Source organism: Gadus chalcogrammus, chromosome 16, assembly GCF_026213295.1.
Source record: "Gadus chalcogrammus isolate NIFS_2021 chromosome 16, NIFS_Gcha_1.0, whole genome shotgun sequence".
NCBI lineage: Eukaryota > Metazoa > Chordata > Actinopteri > Gadiformes > Gadidae > Gadus > Gadus chalcogrammus.
In genome coordinates this window covers 15,688,934-15,708,671 of record NC_079427.1, presented here as the reverse complement: position 1 = coordinate 15,708,671, position 19,738 = coordinate 15,688,934, and the positions used below count along the sequence as shown (strand labels likewise).

Here is a 19,738-nt window from a genome sequence, read left to right as displayed (position 1 = left end):
AATATATTTATGTAATATATAACTTTATATGTGGGGTGGATGGAGAGGGTGTTATCTAAGTTCTAATATTCTAATTTTTAACAAGGAATATACTTTCATGTCTTTAATAAGTCAGGCAATGTGGCACCCATACATTGAGTGATTATATTGTGTGTGTATATAGGCAAACAGGCGAATGGCACACCCCATAATTTTTATACAAACACATCCATTGTTCCTAATAAAGTTGGGGTAGTTTTGAGTGATCTCGGACTCTTCATTTTATGTGTAGGTGTTCTACAATTAACAAGAAATTAGTGCTCAAAATACTTTCTGGAAAGTATTTTTTTGCAAAAGTGGTCGAAGAACTGAGTGCTTCAGATGTTGGCTGATCAATTCGGACGAAAGGTGCGTTCACTCCATGGTTCACTCTCCTGGCGATAACGAGACGGCTCGCCATTGATGACGCTCACGCTTACACCGGGATTCCACCGGACGCGTACGCGCCGCGGAACGGCTGCGTCCTTATGGAGGTAGATTTGTCTTTATTATGCAATCAAAAATAATAGGTTTGAGAGCAAAACTTTCCACACTGCAATCAAAAAATAGGTTTGAGAGCAAAACTTTCCACACTGCAATCAAAAAATAGGTTTGAGAGCAAAACTTTCCACACTGCAATCAAAAAATAGATTTGAGAGCAAAACTATCGACACTGCAATCAAAAAATGTTTTATTGCAAGATAAATTAATGTGATAAAAAAAATATTAATGGGAATCCTTAAGTTTTGCTTGCGAATCCTAAAGCTTTACTTGCTGTTGAGCTGAATCTCGTGGGCGGGACCTACGCCGAAAGATGTAAGACACGTCTCTATTGGCCAGTCTCGATCGGAGTGACAGCTTGGCAACATCCACAGTTAGTAACGAGAGAGGGAGTTCTATTTCATGTAGGCTACGCCGTCTAGGCTTCGCCTTATGGGCTTGTCCCGTGCGCGCGCTTGCGCGCCCTGAAAATCCCGTAGGCCTCCCTGTCAGCCGACAAGGAGACCATGGCAGAGGAGAGCAGGGCGATGTTGTTGACAGCCGCCGCGGATTGAGAGGCACAAACGAACACCCTGTCCGTCAGGCCGACAATCTGCTTCTGGAGGCGGTCGGGGGGCAGCGGCTTTTCGGATGTTGCCAAGCTGTCACTCCGATCGAGACTGGCCAATAGAGACTTGCCTCCGAGAAATGCAACAAGAAAGCTGGGAGATTTCCCGACTTCCGACTCGGAAGGCTGGCGTCCGAGGGTTCGGGAAGTGGAACACACCATAATGTATTGAGCCACACCAGTTTGCCCTACTGCCACGCCCCCGTGGAAAGGGTCTATGGATATCTTGAATACAAGGATGTCATAAATTATTGAAGTAAGAAATAAGTTTAAGGTGCAATAAATGTTTTACCATGTAATGCACATTTTCTAAAGGCCATAAGATTCAAAACAGCTCTGTAGAAAGAGACGAGTCTTTGTAAACATAATACATTTTATTCACTAGGTATCTTTAGCAAGTTTCATGATGTGCCTTCCTCACTGAATTGTTACATTATGGACAATTTTATTTCAATTTGCCCTACATTTACAGGCAATATACAACTTCAACTTTCTCCATAGGGAAAACACATTTTAAATATAGTGGCTTCAGAAAGTCTTCAAACCTGCTTCAACTTTAATGCATTTCATTTTTTAATGACAAATGTTATTGCATTTCTTTTTATGGTAGTGATTTTACATAACTTGATCTCAGATTTATTTTAATCAAATGAAGCTGCTGTCATTCAGCCAGATGCATAAAGTTGAAGAGCAGAGAAAACTTTCAACCGCGACTGTATGTGATATTGATGCGGAACGAGGTCACCCCAGATAAACACTTCTGTACATGGTCCCAGGGGAAATCAAACTAGAATTAAATGTACACTCAGTTCAAATCATTGTACAGGACATAACAGGCAACAGTAAACCTTAAAAATACAAAATATTTTTTGTGTACGTACGATTTACATAGTTAACCATATATAACGTTTTTTTAAAAAAGAAAAAAGGGCAAAAACAAGTGAGTGACAGGTGAGCAGCTTGCTCTCCTGTCAGGTGATACATTCAGTTAAGCAGAGGGTCGCGAGGGTCCCTGCAGTAGCGTGGCAAGAACCTGCAGCTGTAAACCCAGTCTGCTCCCAGTGAGGCCCAGTTAAGATCACAGTGCTAGTACTGGAAAGTCTAATCTCGGATACATACGCGGATGGATGTAATGCTATTTAACTGCATGTCCTTTTTAAAGTGCTGAGCATCTTGGTGAGATACGTTTCCCGGGGAAATTCCTGCCTGCGTTTATGAATGGCATTGCATCGGGATGACTGCAGCCCCAATCGGCCTGAAGCTAGGTAGGTTGAAGCGTGTAATATACGAGTATATTTCCCGCCCCCTGCGCATCCTTATCGGCATATGAGTAGCAGATGATCCTGTGCGCCCAACCAGGTCGAGGTTGTGATGCCCCTGCGTCAGGGGAGGGCGTGGAAAACCCTTTACAAAGACGTCACCGTGAACCAATCATATTAGAGAGTCAACGTGGGGGTTGGGGTGGGGGCGTGCTGCATGGGTCTTCACTTCCACAAACATCACCAGTGTAGCAAACATGCAAAAGTAACACGGAAAACACACCGTACCGGCACGTATAGGCCACGCGACACATCAAGACACACTCATTACAACACTAACCATCCATTCACAACCCACCACGCCCTACATTTAACAGACCCGACACCGCTCCACCCCCTACTCATTCGCTCCATACAACTAATATATATATATATATATATATATATATATATATATATATATATATATATATATATATATATATATATATATATATATATATATATATAAACAAATGGCTTTTGCTATGTAATGAGTGGTGGCATTTCCAAGTTAAAGCTTGTGAGAGTTGAACCATGCAAGACCATTCCTGTATGAGTACAATTTCAGAAAAGTGTGTATACATAATGTATAACAAGAAGCATCAATAATTAAAGAAAGCTGTACTTGATCTGATAAAGGCGGTTTGCAGTAGCAAAAAACTATTGTTACAATTTTATAACAATCGTAAGCGCTATATGAGGGATTAACATGATTGTCGTTTTATCCAGGACCATAAGTGTTTCAGCTGGACGAAAACACATACACCTTCCAGGACTCCTCGACGCTCCATTCATAACTAAAAACGGCCAACCAATTGGAGACCGGCACCAGAGAACGGAGGCAGGCTCTTACATCAGTAGAAGCACTACAATGAACTTCAAATCCTCTTAACCCTGATTTGGCTGGAGCCTTAATCCAGGTCAGATAGCGTCCAGACCCGCTCGTTTTGTCATCCTCATTACCAGCCACGATGGAGACTGGATTATTTGTACTAGCAAACGGTCAACCGTAAGCCGTTTAAATGGCGATGCATTAGCTCAGCCACTGGCAAGTCCCGGCTGGAGATTTTTGATTGACGCTCGGTTGAACTACGCTTTGTTACATTCTTGTCATTCTGCACTCCAAGTAAACGTGATGAACCTCAAAATGAAACAGAGGCTTTAGCCTCATTTGCGATGGATTGTCGTAGCTCTCTTAATGCTTAGGCTAGTGCAGCAATTTAACTTCAGGGGGCGCTAGTGCTGTATAAAAAAAAAAATCTGTCAACTCTGCAGGCTTCTGCAGTGTCCTGTAGTGAGGTCTGTGATCCGGGCCACGTTTTCCCTCTCGCCCCGCGGCCATGTGCTCCTGCTGGAGAGGAGGAAGTCCTTGTGATCACATTCTTGGTGTGCTTATTATGGTGGGCTGAGCACACAGTCTACCCCCCTCACGACTCTGAAGGCCCAGTTCAGCCTCATCAGTGCGCCCTCAAGAGAACCAGTAGTTTCTCTTTTGGGAGAGGGAAAAATTGTGGGTCAGCTATCGTTGTATTCAGGGGCAGTTGTAAAAACAAACAAACACATCAAAGATACGACTCCCCCCCCCCCCCATTCAAACCGCTTCGTGAGTACTATTAATGGGGAGGAAGTGCACCTCAGACCAACTGATTTGTTAAATGTGACAAACACCATCGACACGATCACCTTGGACAACACACACACGCGCATACACACGCATACACACTCACGGCCGGGCCCGGATCCATCCAAAAGATAGAGCAAGAAACGAAATAGGATTTGCATTCACCTCCTACGATGCCATTGTGAATAAACTTTAGCTGAATAGTCTTTTTGGAATGTTCCACGTTATCTGAAATGGTTGTCGTGCTGCGCCGCGCTGCTACACAAACGGTGTCCGGCCGGCTAGCCGCCTGACCCTGCGTTCCTCAGCCACGGACCTGTTGGTCGCTGAGCTCAGAGGCCCGTGGCTCCTCCCACACGCCAGGGGGTCCACAGCGCCCCACCCACCCCCCCCTGCGCGTAGGGGTCTCCGGCGAGGCAGCCCTGCTCCTCGTAGGCCTCGGGGCCTCCCCGGGGGGGCTACCTTTAGAGTCGGACCGGGAAGGAGGGCATGGTCACCATGGTGACAGGGTTGAGCATGGCCTGGCCGACCAGCTGCGGGTGGTGGGCCACCATCTGGGCGCCCGTCTGCTTGCTGACGACGGCGGCGGCGGCGGCACCGCCCGCCGTCTGGCCGGGCATGCCGCCGTTCAGCTGGGTGACGGCCACCGACTGGGAGTAGATGGTGGGCAGGTGGGGACCCAGGTGGGCCACGGGGGTCACGGTGATGTGGCTGATCTGCTGGTGGTGGTGGTGGTGGTGGTGGTGCTGCTGCTGCTGCTGCTGGTGGTGGTGACGGTGTCCAGTGGCCAGCTGGACGGCGCCCGAGGGGCCGGACGGGGCCAGGTGAGCCATGTGCTTGTGGCCCGACGCCTGGATGACGTGGTTCACCGCCTGGATGACCGAGGCGTGGGAGGCGGGCGCGTGGGCGATGACGGTGGGCTGCAGGCAGGGCTGGGAGGTGACCACCTGGGTCTGGGCGGGGAGTAAGGCCTGGATGGCGGCGGTGCCGGGGATCCCGGACGCCGCGAGCACCGTGGGCTTGGGCAGGGCCAGAGTCTGGTGCACCGGGGGCTTGTGCTGAATGGAGATGTGTTGGGGGAGGAGCGGGTGGGTAGCGACGGTGGCGGCGATGGGGGGCGGCGGCGGTACGGGGGTCAGAGCGGGGGTCTTGCGCTGCTCCGGTGGCACGGCGCGAGGCACGGCGGGTAAGGCGGTGGGCATCCGGCGAGCCGTCTCTCCGTCCTGGTCCGGGTCGTCGATGTCTTCCCCCTCTGCAACGCAAACACACACAACCCGTTTGAGACAACGTCACAACTACCAGATCGTTCCCAATTCACTCCCTAAAAAATATACATAACTGTAACTTTGAGAATGCAGTCAAATTTGAAACGGAAACAAAGGCACTAAAAATGTATTAACGAAAAAAATACGTATTTTAGTCCAATCTTAAGCATACGACTGATGTTTGCATTTTGGCGGGGAAGAGAACCGGTGAGCGAGCGCCCTCCGTACCTGAGGCCGTGGATGTGGAGGCCTGGTCCTCCTCGGGCTGGACCGTCTGCCGCAGCACCCGGTCCACCTCCATCACGTCCATCCACTGGCCCAGCTCGTTCTTCAGCTCGTCCAGCCGCTGCTGCGTGGCGATCTTCTCCCGCGCCAGACGCTCCATCTCGTGCTCAAACTCCTTCTCCTTGCGCTTCAACGTCTGAGAGGGGAGGGAGGAGGCAAATAGGGAGAGCCCTTAAATATGACCTTCTTGAAGAAGGCTCAAACTGTGTGAACTAAAAACCATAATGAACAACATATCGCCAAGACGAGAGGAAAGATGACTTGTGGCGGGAGGGATAGAAGCGAGGCATGAATGAGATTAGGAGAGATGATTCAATCAGAGTCAGACATGATTTGTCCGTCAGTTGTCATCAAATGAGAAGAGATTCACGCCTTCAGTCGGGCCTGCCGCAGAAGCTTTGCATTCATCTCAGGCAGAAAGGTGTGACGACTGAAGTCGTGAGATTGCACGTCTGGACACATGCAGTTAACAATTGTGGTTCCGAGCTCGCAGCCAAATCTGTGATCAGGTGGTTTAGTGATTGGCTGGTTGTCTCTTGCCACAATCCACACCCCACTTCCTCAATCCCGGGGAAAAACAAGCACATGCTTTTGCTGCGTTGTTTCACTTGGTTTGTGAAATGCCACAATGCAGCCAACATTGTTGAGCTTCATTATTCAACATCGAGGTTATAGGAGCACCTTTAGAGTTGATTCAATTCAACCCCTTCAAGGACTGTTGAGATACTTTTGAGACAAAATTAAAGTTAGCCCCTAACTTTTTCTTGGTCGCTATTGTTTGCCAAAAGGGTATGGCAAAAATGTGCTTCACCAAACAAGGCGGCTTGGACGTTTCAGGCAGAAAAAAGCAACCTGTCTTAAGTTGGGCCACACCCTTGCGAAAATGAAATGTTTGTTTTGGACATTTGTAGTTATCCACAGATACTGAATATGATCTTTGGTGGCGACTTCTGGAAGTTATAATCCTAGTTAAATAATAGTAATTAAATCCTGATTGAAGGAAGACAACGTTAGAGATATCGTGTGTCTGTGGACACACTATTGTGAGGAATTTGTGAGTAGAAGACCACATATTCATTAGATGGTTAACTTTTCCTTAAATATCTTGTCCAACAAATCAAAAGAAAGCTCAGGCCCTCACTCGAATGTTGACAAGTTCATGTTATTATAGTTTCATATTAAAATAGTACCAATACTTATTTACACTAAATGACCTCAACCCAAAAACAAACCAATGATCCCAGAATGGTGAAATCTTCTAAAGGAAATTACATGATGATTATGCAATTTCCTTTGGGCCATGTTGGCGTGATGGTGTTTTCTCCAAAATAAAATAGGTTAATTTAGCAAAATGAAACAAAAACAAAACTCAACCTCAAAACAAAACTCACTGTGGGCTGTGTGCAACCAATACCAAGCATGGAGAAACACATGGGTGTGACAGAAAGGAGGGGGAGGGGGGAGTGGGAGGGGCTTGTTGAGTAGGGGGAGCTTCTAGGCAGCCACTAGACCATGACCCAGTTTCCCTTAACTGGTCAGCTGACACAGGAAAGCTTTACACACACAAGATGGGCGGACTTCCCTAGGCCACAGCAACAGGAACAAATAGTTGGAGGGAGTTTTTGACCAACTGCCGAAGAGAGCGTTACAACACAAAACTATTCAGATTTCCAAAATAAACGACAATATGCTAAATCCATATCGTCACTATGCTCTAAATTCAACATTACAAGGCATTAGAGGACAGTAGAGTCAACTCTACAGTAAAAATATTTGGATTGGTGTAAAAACAAACAAAAGTCATTTCAGAAGCAGTCATTGCGCCTTTAGGAAGAGTGTCTGTGAATGATTGAACTCCTGGAGCTTTTCTCCAGGAGTACTGTGGTGTGGAGTAGTACAGACTGTTGTACTGTGATAATGAGGGAAAACACTTGATTACAATATTAGCACCACATTATGTCATAGAATTGCATCTTCCCTTCCGCCTCCCCAGTCATTACAGGCTAATAACGCCCACAGCAGGTTCCTTTGAGGATATTAGAATGACTACCATTGAAACCACTTAGAGGGGTTACTGTCTCCTGCTCCAGTCTTACAGGAAGTGAATGCAGAACAGAACCACATGTTCACAGGAAGATGGAAAAAAGACAGAGACAGTAGGAAGAGATTCAGCAAACACAATCCGCTGCGTAAGCTGCTTGTGAACACCTCCCGGTGCTGTGCGCAACACTGGTCACATGTGCTCTGAACCAGGAACTATTTGCTTTGAGGACAAACTCCTGACTCACTGATTGGACAACAGATGATCAACATTCCTCAGAGATAAGTAATCGTCCAATCAGGCACTTGGCTAGATGAAGAGGAGGTGTAAGTTGAGGGATTTTTGATTTTTGCTACTGCGAGGGGGCGGGGGCGGGTATGGCAGTTTCCATGGCAACTACAAAGACATTAGCCGAGTGAGCCTTATCATTCACCCCCTTGAACCCTTGAAACTATGCTCCTCATTAGTCCTGAATAATCATGAAAGAAACCCCTATTTCTAAAGGACGACATTCTCCAGGGCACTCCTATGAACTGTTTCCTCAGCCTTAGACGACGTGAAGCATTCCCTGGATGGGATTCTTGGGAGTTACTGGCTTCTGCGTCAGTCGGCACAAGCCAACTGTCTACAATCCCTGTTTGATCCCTCTCACCAACAGGCAGCGGCACGCAAGCAGCGTGGCGCCACAAACACACACACACACACACACACACACACACACACACACACACACACACACACACACACACACACACACACACACACACACACACACACACACACACACACACACACACACACACAGACTCTCTACCAGAGCCACCATGTTCATCCCTTAAGTTTTCCTGGCTTGCCCTTAAACACTGATCCAGTGGGAGGTTGGTTGAGTTTCCCTAGGCCTGGACATGTTTAAACGTGAAGTTCGGTAGAGGAGTTACAACAAATTAATTATCAGCCACGCAGGAACTTTGACAAGATAACTAACAGACATAAATACTTGCATATAGAGATCATTACTCGCACATAGACATTGCTAGTACAGAGTTACGTCAGAGCCATGGCTTCATCTGTCCCGCTACCAGTCTACGTAAATGTATTCGTTACATTGATTACCGCTTTTACAATTTACATTTGCGACTTACAATTACATTTCTCATAAGAAGTGAAACAATATATCACAGTAAAGATGTTCATAGAACGAAGTGTAAGTACCAACAATCGCTAGGCTAACCCATTCCCTGTATACAGCAGTGATAACAGCTATCGTAGATGCGACACAATTAAGTACTTTGATAAATACAACGTACATTAAGTGCGTACATTAAGTGCGTACATTAAGTGCCAGGATACAATGGTTTGCGGGATGGACTGGATGGCTATGCAGAGTCTAGGTGAACTCTGAACAGGTGACTTTTTCAGTCTTTTGCGGAAGCTGGTGAGCGACTATGCGATCCTGAAATTGGCAGGGAGCTCGTTCAACCACTGTGGTCCCAAAACAGAGAAGAGTTGGGATTTGCTGATCGACCTTTGCTAGCTCTGCTCAGTGGGTTCTATCCCTAGTCCCTCCCCCCTCCAGTGGGTTCTATCCCTAGTCCCTCCCCCCTCCAGTGCGTTCTATCCCTAGTCCCTCTCCCCTCCAGTGGGTTCTATCCCTAGTCCCTCCCCCCTCCAGTGTGTTCTATCCCTAGTCCCTCCCCCCTCCAGTGGGTTCTATCCCTAGTCCCTCCCCCCTCCAGTGGGTTCTATTCCTAGTCCCTCTCCCCTCCAGTGGGTTCTAACCCTAGTCCCTCCCCCTCCAGAGCGTTCTATCCCTAGTCCCTCTCCCCTCCATTGTGATCCATATCTAAACGGCCGCTCTTCCTGCGCAGTAAAACAAGGCCATGTCGTCATGTTTATGTGCACAGGGACAGATTGGATTGTTCATTTATGTCTGCACCTGTGTGCGTGTGCGTGTGGGTGTGTGAGTGTGTCTCTGTGTGTACACGCGTGCGAGTGCGTAAGATAAACAACGTCAGCCGTTGTCACAGGCAATGAGAGTGCCGAGCACATGGCACCGCAGAGCACGGGAGGGAGGGAGGGAGGGAGGGAGGGAGGGAGGGAGGGCGGGCGAGGAAGAGAGCAGTACAGGCTGTACTCACTGACTCACATTTGCGGCAGCCAGAGACAGGCTGGCTGGGACGAGCTTCTCTTAAAGGGCCAGCAGCAGCAATAGCAGCAGCAGCCGCCGCAGCCTCAGCCGCAGCAGCAGCGGGGGAAGCCACGTTGCAGACATGGCCCTCCGCTGTGCGGCTGACTGATCAGGCCGAGCCGCGTGGAGGTCTTGTGACGCAGCCGTAACCATAAACCCTTGCCTCGTCTGCTCTCGCCTTCTCGCCGGAGCACAGAGCTTCGCGAGGAGAGGACACCTAACAATGAAAGGGCTTGTCGTGGCCTGGTTATTTATTATTTGAATAGACGGAATAGACTCATGCTCTGTCTTCCCAACAGTCAAATGCCTCACTCTGTGGTCCTGGTTGTCTCTATCCTGCTGCACCAAAGGCCTTAGAACAAAAGGGACCTAAAGGGAATTGAAAGTCAAGCTCTACAGTGTGATAGGCCATCTATATTTGCATTCTTAATGCCCAACAGAAAGGCTTTTTCTTACTTTAAAAAAAGCCTTGTTGACCCACTTTCACTTGTCCTCAGCTGGACTCTTACAAAATAGTAAGGCTGATTATTGTGATTCTAAAAAGATATGTGGGTTAAGGCCTCATTCCCTCCCTCAGCCTTTCCCCTAACAAAAGAGAAGACCATTTCCTGCTTCTGGGGAGGAACAAATTGGGAACATTTCCTGGGCTAACTGTAAACGGCTAACCGTTAACTCTGTGGAAGCCCACAAAGAAACAACATTATGCACCCCCTTATCCCCCCCCCCTCCTCTGCCTCCACCCTGAAAACAACATGAAGAAGAAAGAAATCCCCAGCCTTCATTTGAACATGTGGGAACACGTGGAAATGTTAAAAAATAAATATCAGAGAGCCAAGACGGCCTTCCACACGGCCGGATGCAGAGCTGCGTTTGAAAGGAGCGTGCTAGAGCGAGTAGTGGGAGAACAGGTTCCTTTGGCTCCGCTGTGGTAAATCAGGCGTGAGCTAGGTAAACGGAGCTCAGTGTTTTTCTCTCCCCCCGTTCTCTCTCTCTCTCTCTCTCTCTCTCTCTCTCTCTCTCTCCTCTCTCTCTCTCTCTCTCTTCTCTCTCTCTCTCTCTCTCTCTCTCTCTCTCTCTCTCTCTCTCTCTCTCTCTCTCTCTCTCTCTCTCTCTCTCTCTCTCTCTCTCTCTCTCTCTCTCTCTCTCTCTCTCTCTCTCTCTCTCTCTCCTCTCTCTCTCTCTCTCTCTCTCTCTCTCTCTCTCTCTCTCTCTCTCTCTCTCTCTCTCTCTCTCTCTCTCTCTCTCTCTCCCTCCATTGTGGCCAGTCCAGCCTGTCGAGGGAGGGAGGGAGGGAGGGCGGGCGGGGCTGACGTCACGCGGCTAAGGCTAGCCATGTGCTTGTTGCTCATGTGGCTCTGGGAGTGGAGAGTACGACGGGAGGGAGGGCGGGAGGGAGGAATGGAGGGAGCAAGCGAGAGGGGGAGGGAAGGGAGGAGTGTGTAGCGTACGGGCGGGTTTGTTTTACACGGTCAGCTAAAGTAGCTCCACACAGGCCCCGGGAGGACGGGTTTAAAAAGAAAGGCACCACAGATCATGAGACGTAGGGGTATGAAAGATATGCACAAAGGAGCTGAGGAACCAACCAAAATTAAAAAAAAGGGACAAACTGCTGCCTTTAAGCACAAAATGGGGACAATGCCTGTAGTTTACCGAGCCAGAACCATACCAACGGTAACATCAGGAATTTAAAACCTTCTTTTGACATTTAACAAAATGACTTAGAACTTTTACTGAGTCACTTGCTGCAGCAAAAAACACAATCCCATTTAAAAAAGTGTGGGAGTGGGTAGTGTCCAGACAATGTCACAACATCACTACAACCACCAACACAAGTGAAGGGCGAATCACGGACCGAATAAAATGTTATCCGGAGCCCTATATTAGAACCTCTTCTACGTCCATTGTCCGGCTTGGCGGACCACCTCTTTCCTCCCCCCACCCAAATGAAAGGGGGCTTTGGAAGTGTGGAGGAGGGAGGAGCTGGGGGGGTGGGGGTAGGGGGAGGAGCTACTTGCAGAGCAGACACGCGTGCACCACCACCCGATGTCACGACAACAGAGATCAACCGCTGTGAGCCCCTGAAGACTCAGTTTCTACTCTGGCTCTCCTCCCACGCGCATGGACACCGCCGCCAGCCAATCAGTGGGAAGGGAATGCACCATGTGACACAAGAGTAGGGTTACCCAGCCGACACCCGCCCTTCAGGTTACTGAGAGCCCAGTAACCATGGAGCAGGGATGTTGAAGGCAGGTTCAACCCACTTTGTCCCCATTCAGCTTTGAATAGGTCACCGTTTACACTTCCCCTGCCTCCGCGTGCAGGCAGAGAAACAGGAAAAGGGGGTTCATGATGGAGTCATGGAACATTCTAGCCACAAGTCGTTTTGGTCCCACAGAGAAACAGGGCAGCTCTGAGACTCGTGTAGACGTGCTTTAGGGCAACTATACACCAATAACAAGTGGAAACAAACTGCTGGTGCTTTGAAACGGTTCTAGTGGACGGAGCAGTAAGAGAGAAAATGGATCACGACGCTTGGTCCTTTAACAATCGCGGAGAGAGTTTGGAAGTTATGATCAGTGTGAGATTACAGAGGACTCTTAAAAGGGTTGGACACCCAATATGTTACCCAATAATATCGTTGAATGTTTGTTTCAAACATTGTCATATTTTTTATGTGATCTTCAACATAATCTTTATCGCTGTGAGAAAACAGATGGGTAGAATCCCTTGCATTTGCCAGGCTCCACCAACCAATTTGCACGCGGGTTGCATCTTTTCGAGACATTGATTGGCACTTAAGTATAGTCTTCGACGTCATGACAAAGGGACACTGGCGGTGAGTGTTGGTGCAGCGGTTGACGTTGATGGCAGCTTCTGCGAAGCGGGTCAAGCCTCTCGGACACTTATAGCATAACACCACGGTGTCTGTGGAAGTGGTGACGAGTGGGGCTCGCTAAGGGCAGCTGTTCATTTTGATGTTGGCGTCCGAGAGACGGTTATGCTTTTAGGCCAACTGTGTAACGCCACTGTGTGCGTGGATGTGTTTTAACATTCAAACCCAGCGATGGTACTAGAAAAGTATCACAGAGTGGCCGTCGTCGTAACCATGGGGATTACAACCCCCCCACCGCTCCCTTTCCTCGGACTCACCGTTCCAAAACACCTGTTCTACAATCTCAGGGTTCAAATTCGAGCTGAAACAGGGGGTTCACTCCCACTTTAAAAATACAGATTGAATCGTGCTGACAGACAGGCAGGTCGGGCTGCCAGCCAGGGCATGCCATGTTTACTAATCGCAGAGGCAAAGGGGAGGGGAGAGTTTCGCAAGCCCTACAACCACCACGCTGTCCTAGTTTCACCCCCAAGAGTCCTCCTACGGTCGCTCCACTGTACTTTGTTAGGTTTGACATACAGAATCTATTTGTTGTTTGGGTTTCACGATCAAACCTTGGGTCTCATGATAAGAAAATTTGGTATGAAAGGGGAAGTGGGACATTTCCTGTAGCGTTCTATTATCATACAAGGGTTTGGAAGTAAAAGGTTTAGCTCCGCTACTATATATAAGCATTGGTCTTGGGCTAATAGCCTACTCATTAATATGTGTTGCAATAACCGTAAAAATAGAAAGCTACGTTCTAACAATCCCATTCATCCCAGCATGTATAAAAATCCTATTTACCCGCTACTTCTCTGTTAAAACATAGGCGTGGTTATCCAAGAAGTATCAATGGTGTTACATTGACCTTTACACCAGTGACCACCAGCTAGGATGAACACAGAGTGGGCCTGCATGCCGTGTTAGGCTTAACTGCACGGTGACTCATCCTGGCACACGACTGGTATCCTAATTAGATATAGTATTTGGGGCGTAGGGGATACGAGCAGAGGATACGACAAAAGGAACCAACAGGGCCTCCATATAACAAATACTCATTCATAAGATAGGACTTACAATTTCAAGTTTCAAATGAAGTCAAGCACTGAACATGTTGTTCTTGCATTTCGGTTCAGACACACAAGTACTAATGGTCCAGCTCTTTTCATGCTCAAGCAAGCATAATGAATCTTTCCAGTGTTGCTCTTTTTAAAGAGCATTGTAGTGGAGTTCCTATCAGGATCTATCCTTGGATAGATGGTACCTTCTCCGAAAGTATGGCAGCATATAAACTACCCAAAAATGGAAAACTCCAGAACAAAATCCTCAAGTGAACTGTAAACAAAACAGGACTATTATGTAAATAACTAAGAGCATCGAGTTCTCCAATTGAGAGGCGAAGAACACTCCCCTCAGCGGTCACAACAACAGAGATTAGAAGGGGCATTTCAAAGAACAGTATTGAAATCAGGGCAATGCTGTTGAGAATCTGCATTTCGCCAACGACTCCTAGTAGACATGGATGTTGTTCATGTGATTGTATGATTCCAGTCAATTGAGCCTGGTGGAACTCACCTGGATGTATCTCAAGGCACTGCGCAGCACACTCAGGTTGGACGTCTTCTTCTCGTCCACGTTTGGGATGTTCTTTTTCAACATCTCAAAGCACTCCTTCAAATGTGCTCGTCTGAGGAGCAGAAAGAACAGACAGGGCAATTGAGCGGGCGGAAAAGGACAGGCCAGATAAAATAGCCAAACATTCCTGACGTGAAATTCACTGAATACCACAAAAAAGACACATATTGATTTGAGAATTTTAACATCTATTTGGATCCATGTGTCTAACATTGGAATTTAGTCAAGAGGTAAGAAAGGCCAACATGGGGCAATGGAGGCGGTACACTGACTCTGTAGAATTGAACCCCCATTCATGAAATTAAATGAAGAAATTAAAGAGAAGTAAGACCTTGGCTAGCTGTTCTCATCTACACTGGCCTGTGCACAGAGATCAAATCTCTGCATTCAAATGGCACAACAGGAGACAGGTTGCACCCACCTGTTTTTCTCAAGCTTGTTATGCACGTCTCTTGTGCCTGCCCTGTAAAAGCACAAAGCAGGCCAAAGTAAGAATTTGGTGTCCAAACGATTATTACAAAAGAAAATGATGTCCATTACTACTCTCTGTAATCTCTTCCACTCTCTAACTATTCCCATTTAAAAAAAACGGCCTACATAAATAGAGTGTCAGTATTTTTGTTGTTACTATTACGATTAGGATTTTGCAGGTTTGCTGGCAAACCACTATTTGGGGCACACATGTTGTCACTATGACCCAATCCTGAAGTGTAATCAAATAAAAGCCCTGGCTAGCGTAATAACAGCTGATTAGCACAGCAAGCTATGTAAAAGGCTCCGGTCTTTACCCTCCAGGACGCTTCTTGTTGTCCAGGTGTCGGCCGTCGTCAGGAGGGCTCCCCCGGCTGTTGGGACTGGTGGGCAGTGGGGCCTGCGGAGGCCCCGGCTGGGGCAGTAAGGGCTGCTGCGGCTGCTGCTGCGGCACCGTGACGATGGAGCCCGGGTACCGCTGCAGCGGCGGCGGCTGGGCGGCGGCGTGCTGGACCGTCAGCGGCGGGAGAGGGTGATGATGGTGGTGGTTCTGGTTCGAGGGCGGGGGCTGGTAGCTGGCGGTCGCCGCGGACGCCAGCGATGACGGGGAGGGGTCGGGGCGGGACTGCGGCGAGACGGGGGGCGGGGCTCCGGCGCCCTCCTGTGGGGGGGAGTAGGGGTCCCTCCTGGGGGGCGAGGGGAAGTGCGGCGCGGCGGGTTCGGAGAGGCTGGCGGGGAGCGGGGGCGGAGGAAAGGGTGGACACGTGTGGGAGGCGGTGACCACGGGGATGACCGTGATGGGCAGGGGCTGGGGGGGCAGCCGGTGGGCCACGCGGCGCTCCTCTGCTTTGGCCACATGGTGGACGTGTTGGTCGTGGTGGTGGTGTTGGTGGTGGTGGTGGACGGGGGAGGTGTAGACGAGGCTGGAGTGCCGGTGCTCCGCCAACTGCTCCAGGCGTAGCTTCTCCTTCAACTCATTCTCCTCTGTGGGAACAACATGGTGCCGTTAGCAAACGCGGCCTCGAAAAAATAAGACTTCACGGCAACGTTTACGCCGAAGAATAGTGTAAATGGCTGTGGAGATCCATTTAAAGTGGATGTCAGACAACGAGGTTGTGTGTTTGTTGTATTCATGACGGTGATGTGATGTCCATCTGTTGTACCCGACCCAGAGCGCCATGTCACTTAACCTATGACTCGGGGGACAAAGAAAATGACTTGTCCTGTTTTGCCTTTACGGACCGCTGACCGCTTTGGAAAATCACACGCATAATGCAACGTCAGCCCAGCGGTGGGGAATGGACCTCCTATAAATCAGTGATGCTCTTCAGAGGAAACCACCATTGCTGACTAGTTGATAATGCAAGCGTTTGGTCTCAGGTCAGGCTCTGTGGCAGCGACAGAGGTGGGACACCAAAGAATCAGTCACGATTTGTGTTAGAACATGCATAGTAGTAACAAATGTTAATGGCACCACTTTTAGCATTTCCTTTCATGGTGCATCACTGCTACATCATCCTTTGCAATGCAATATGTTCTAATAACATTCAGAAAGTGTGGTCATAGGACTCTTGGTTGTGTTGTGTATAAAGTGTTGATACCACTCTAACATCAACACACACACACACACACACACACACACACACACACACACACACACACACACACACACACACACACACACACACACACACACACACACACACACACACACACACACACACACACACACACACAGGTCACTGGCAACATTTCCTCATCATTAACGACATATTATCACGCAAAGCCCCAGCAGGATTGGGCAAGAGAACACACATTCTGCGAGGAACGGTAGCATGAGATCGGCGTGGTCTGGGGTCACGCCAGAGACAATGGGGGATGAGCTCAATAGGCCCTGATTTTCCATCAACGTTGGGTCATCCAATCACATTCAAGAGTCTCCTCCACTCCTTGTGGGCTTTCCCTCATCACATGTCTGAGGATGCTGGGAGGAAGGGGCTGTACTGTTGCCATGGTAGCGGACTTGGAAGAATTAACAGACACGCAGAGCGACGAGGGGTGAAAGCAAGGGTATTCTCGGCGTTCCAGACAATAGTTCTGCACCCTGCCGTTAAGAAAACTAGAAGGAGTGAAGTCACACGGGACGGGACAAATTGTTTCCTTTCCCTACAATTCTGCAGTAGCAGCTTGCAGTGGTAGGCCTATATGCAAAACCATATAAGATCATAAATATGAGTGAATCAGGATGTAATGTCTTGAAAAAAATGGAATAGATAGAAATCAAGGCATGATGCCTTAACCAAATTAGACAATTGATATCAGGGGATATAGCCTATGCTGAATGGAAATCAAACTCCTTTATCATGTGCTTTGCTTATGCTTACTGCTTTGGTATAGTTAACCCGGCAACTCAGTGTCAGGTAAACTACTTATGAACTCCTAGTGACGTTATTTGCTTTTCCACCAACAGATTCTTCCAGGAAATGATCACCACCATATTTGGCTGCCATGGGCGGTTAAGAGTACAACGTTTTAAACCTCTTTGTTATTTACACTTAAGGACTGGGCTTAGTTCAACTAAACACAGATGGTTAAGGTTTGAGGAAAACACAACACATAATAGTTTCTCACGGATAAGTGAAATGTTGAATGTCAAAATCCACTCCCCTGAATAAACAGATTGCTTTGTTCCTTTGAGTTCTAATTGAACGACTAATGAAGGACTAGTCTTACAACAGTTATATCGGTAATAGCTGTTGATGTTCATCAAACACGCCTCGAATAGAAGCACGTAGAAAGATTGACAAAAACAAGTAGTACTCGCTGTCTTATATAAGTGCAGAGAAGGGGGGAGAGGGGGTTGGCCCACTTTCCTCCCCGTTTTCTACTGAGAGTAGGAGAGTCTACAGAGAGTGGGAGGTGACGGCTCTACAGAGTGGGACGTCTCTACTGTGCTAAGAGACTGCTCTCCCTTGTCTACAGAGCAGTAGGAGGGGACTGCGCCGAGCGCTCTCCCAGAGCCGGGGGCAGGAGTGCCCAGCACGCACGTGGTGAGGTGGGCGGTCTCTCTAAACTCACATAGATAAGAGGCGTGGTCGGTTGGTACACGTCATCGACTTCCACTCAAGATATCGTAAATTATCAAGCTTTATGAGCGCTCACAACGCCAATACATAGTACGAAAGACTGGTGCGGGGGGGAGAAGGTCACGGAACGCTGCACCACTGTGTCATATAGAAATCCGCATCAGCGTATAGGATCAATCGATCAAAGACACGCACTAGGGGAAGCCTGGGGGGAGCGTCATCTGATATCCCTACTAGGTCAGGTCATTATGTAAAACGGGATGGCATTCCGGTCTGCCACCGCCCTAAGTCGTCTGCTTCATATCATTTAAAATGTGTGGTAGTAGAACACGAGATAAACGTAAAGCCTTCTCGAATGAGGCGGGGATGTGTGCATCCTGGGGATCATTTGAAACGTAGTGAAAGGTTCCGCATAGTAAAAGAAGCGCCGTGACTGTAGAAGCAACGACGTGTAACCATGTCATGTTCAGCGCTGCAGAGAACTGTGCCTAAATGTTTCTAATATAACGACCCCGTCTATACATGTGTGACACGCGAAGGTCCAATTGAAACATGCAGCTAATCCGCATATATTTCAAACGAATGTGAAACTTATACGACTATAGGCTGAACTCTGGTTGTATTTTTGCCAAAAGCAATTAATACAAATGCAACAAGCCTTCGTACTACGGCGTAACCGTTGAATAGGTTTTACTGAAATACACCTTACACGTGAAGAGGCAAGTTATGCATTACAGGGCACAGTATCATTTACACATTTTCAATTAAAAAAAATGCATGAGCGTTACAATTTCCTGCACATTACGCTTACCACGTGCTTTCTGTTGTTGCTGTGCTTGCAATTCCAAAAACTTGGCTGCTTCCAAAAGCGTTTCGATGCTCATTTCTTTTGTGATCGAGGTACTGCGATTTTCCCGAAAAATCGTTAAACGACGATTAGATACGTGGGATCCAACAGAAAGGGTCCAGTCTGTTGGGCTGAAGAGGATGGTCGGATATCCTTCATAAAAAAAAAAAACTCTTCCACATACGTAGAAGAGTTACAACAAGATGGCGCTTAAAGTATGAGGGAAACAAATAAGGTTTAGAAGCAGGGCATGTGTGACCGCCCATAGACGTTTCCCTCCCATGCTGCTCGGGCGGTGCGACGGAAAACCCGGAGGCTAAAATCCATGGATGGACTTTGAATTCATAGCACGCGCAACGGATATTGTTCTGGACTATCTGGAACCACAATAATATTACACATTTAATGTCTCCATTTAAGCATAGAAATCGATTACATCAATAATATTGCGCGGGGTGGAGGAATAATACCCACGTGACACTGCAATATCATTCTCCGCCAGGGAATAGTAACGAATTGAAGATGTACAGTTAATTAGCATATTCGTATTATCGACCAATCAGCGTGCAGAATAACACGGCGAGGCGCTGCTCACACGCTCGCACGTTTAGCCATGCTGCAGTATCATCTCTCGTGTCATCTCCCCGGCTCCCAGAAATCAACTGTCAGTTGCTTAGTAGAGTGAGTAATAGCCAATGATGATAACCTAATCTAACCATCGACTAGATGGGGCAAACAATAATGGTGATCCAATCCTGATCGTCGGACGCTGCGTATTCAACGACCACGTAGGACGGGCGCCAGTTCCTTCTGCTCTCTTCGCCTTCTCGCTGCAGCGTTGGCTTCTCCGTATGCTTTATAAAATCGTCGTCCAACAGATGTGCTAAGGACAATACAATTGTGAGCTATAATAAAAACTCCGTCTGGGGGCATTCTGCGACATATTTGCATCGCATGCGGCAGTTTAATCTCAAGTCGAAGTAAAATAGCAACAGAC

At 47.9% G+C, this 19,738-nt stretch overlaps 1 protein-coding gene across 1 annotated transcript; it reads right to left on the bottom strand.

Annotated features, from left to right (window-relative positions):
• Positions 1-432: 432 nt before the first annotated feature.
• Positions 433-19,123, bottom strand: mnta (MAX network transcriptional repressor a). The gene is made up of 6 exons (XM_056610809.1): positions 18,706-19,123; positions 15,126-15,792; positions 14,759-14,800; positions 14,278-14,389; positions 5,542-5,734; positions 433-5,300 (listed from the first exon to the last, which is right to left on the bottom strand). The coding sequence occupies exons 1-6, from the start codon at positions 18,776-18,778 to the stop codon at positions 4,513-4,515; spliced, it is 1,875 nt and encodes a 624-aa protein (XP_056466784.1). The 5' UTR covers positions 18,779-19,123; the 3' UTR covers positions 433-4,512.
• Positions 19,124-19,738: the final 615 nt, after the last annotated feature.

Bases quoted from the DNA above. Each gene is read 5' to 3' on its own strand.
- mnta (XM_056610809.1), bottom strand. From the start codon at position 18,778: ATGAGCATCGAAACGCTTTTGGAAGCAGCCAAGTTTTTGGAATTGCAA. The intron at 14,801-15,125 runs GTAAAGACCGGA...GTGCTTTTACAG, and splicing joins AACAAGAAGCGTCCTGGAGG to GGCAGGCACAAGAGACGTGC. The intron at 5,301-5,541 runs GTACGGAGGGCG...TTTGCGTTGCAG, and splicing joins CTCCACATCCACGGCCTCAG to AGGGGGAAGACATCGACGAC.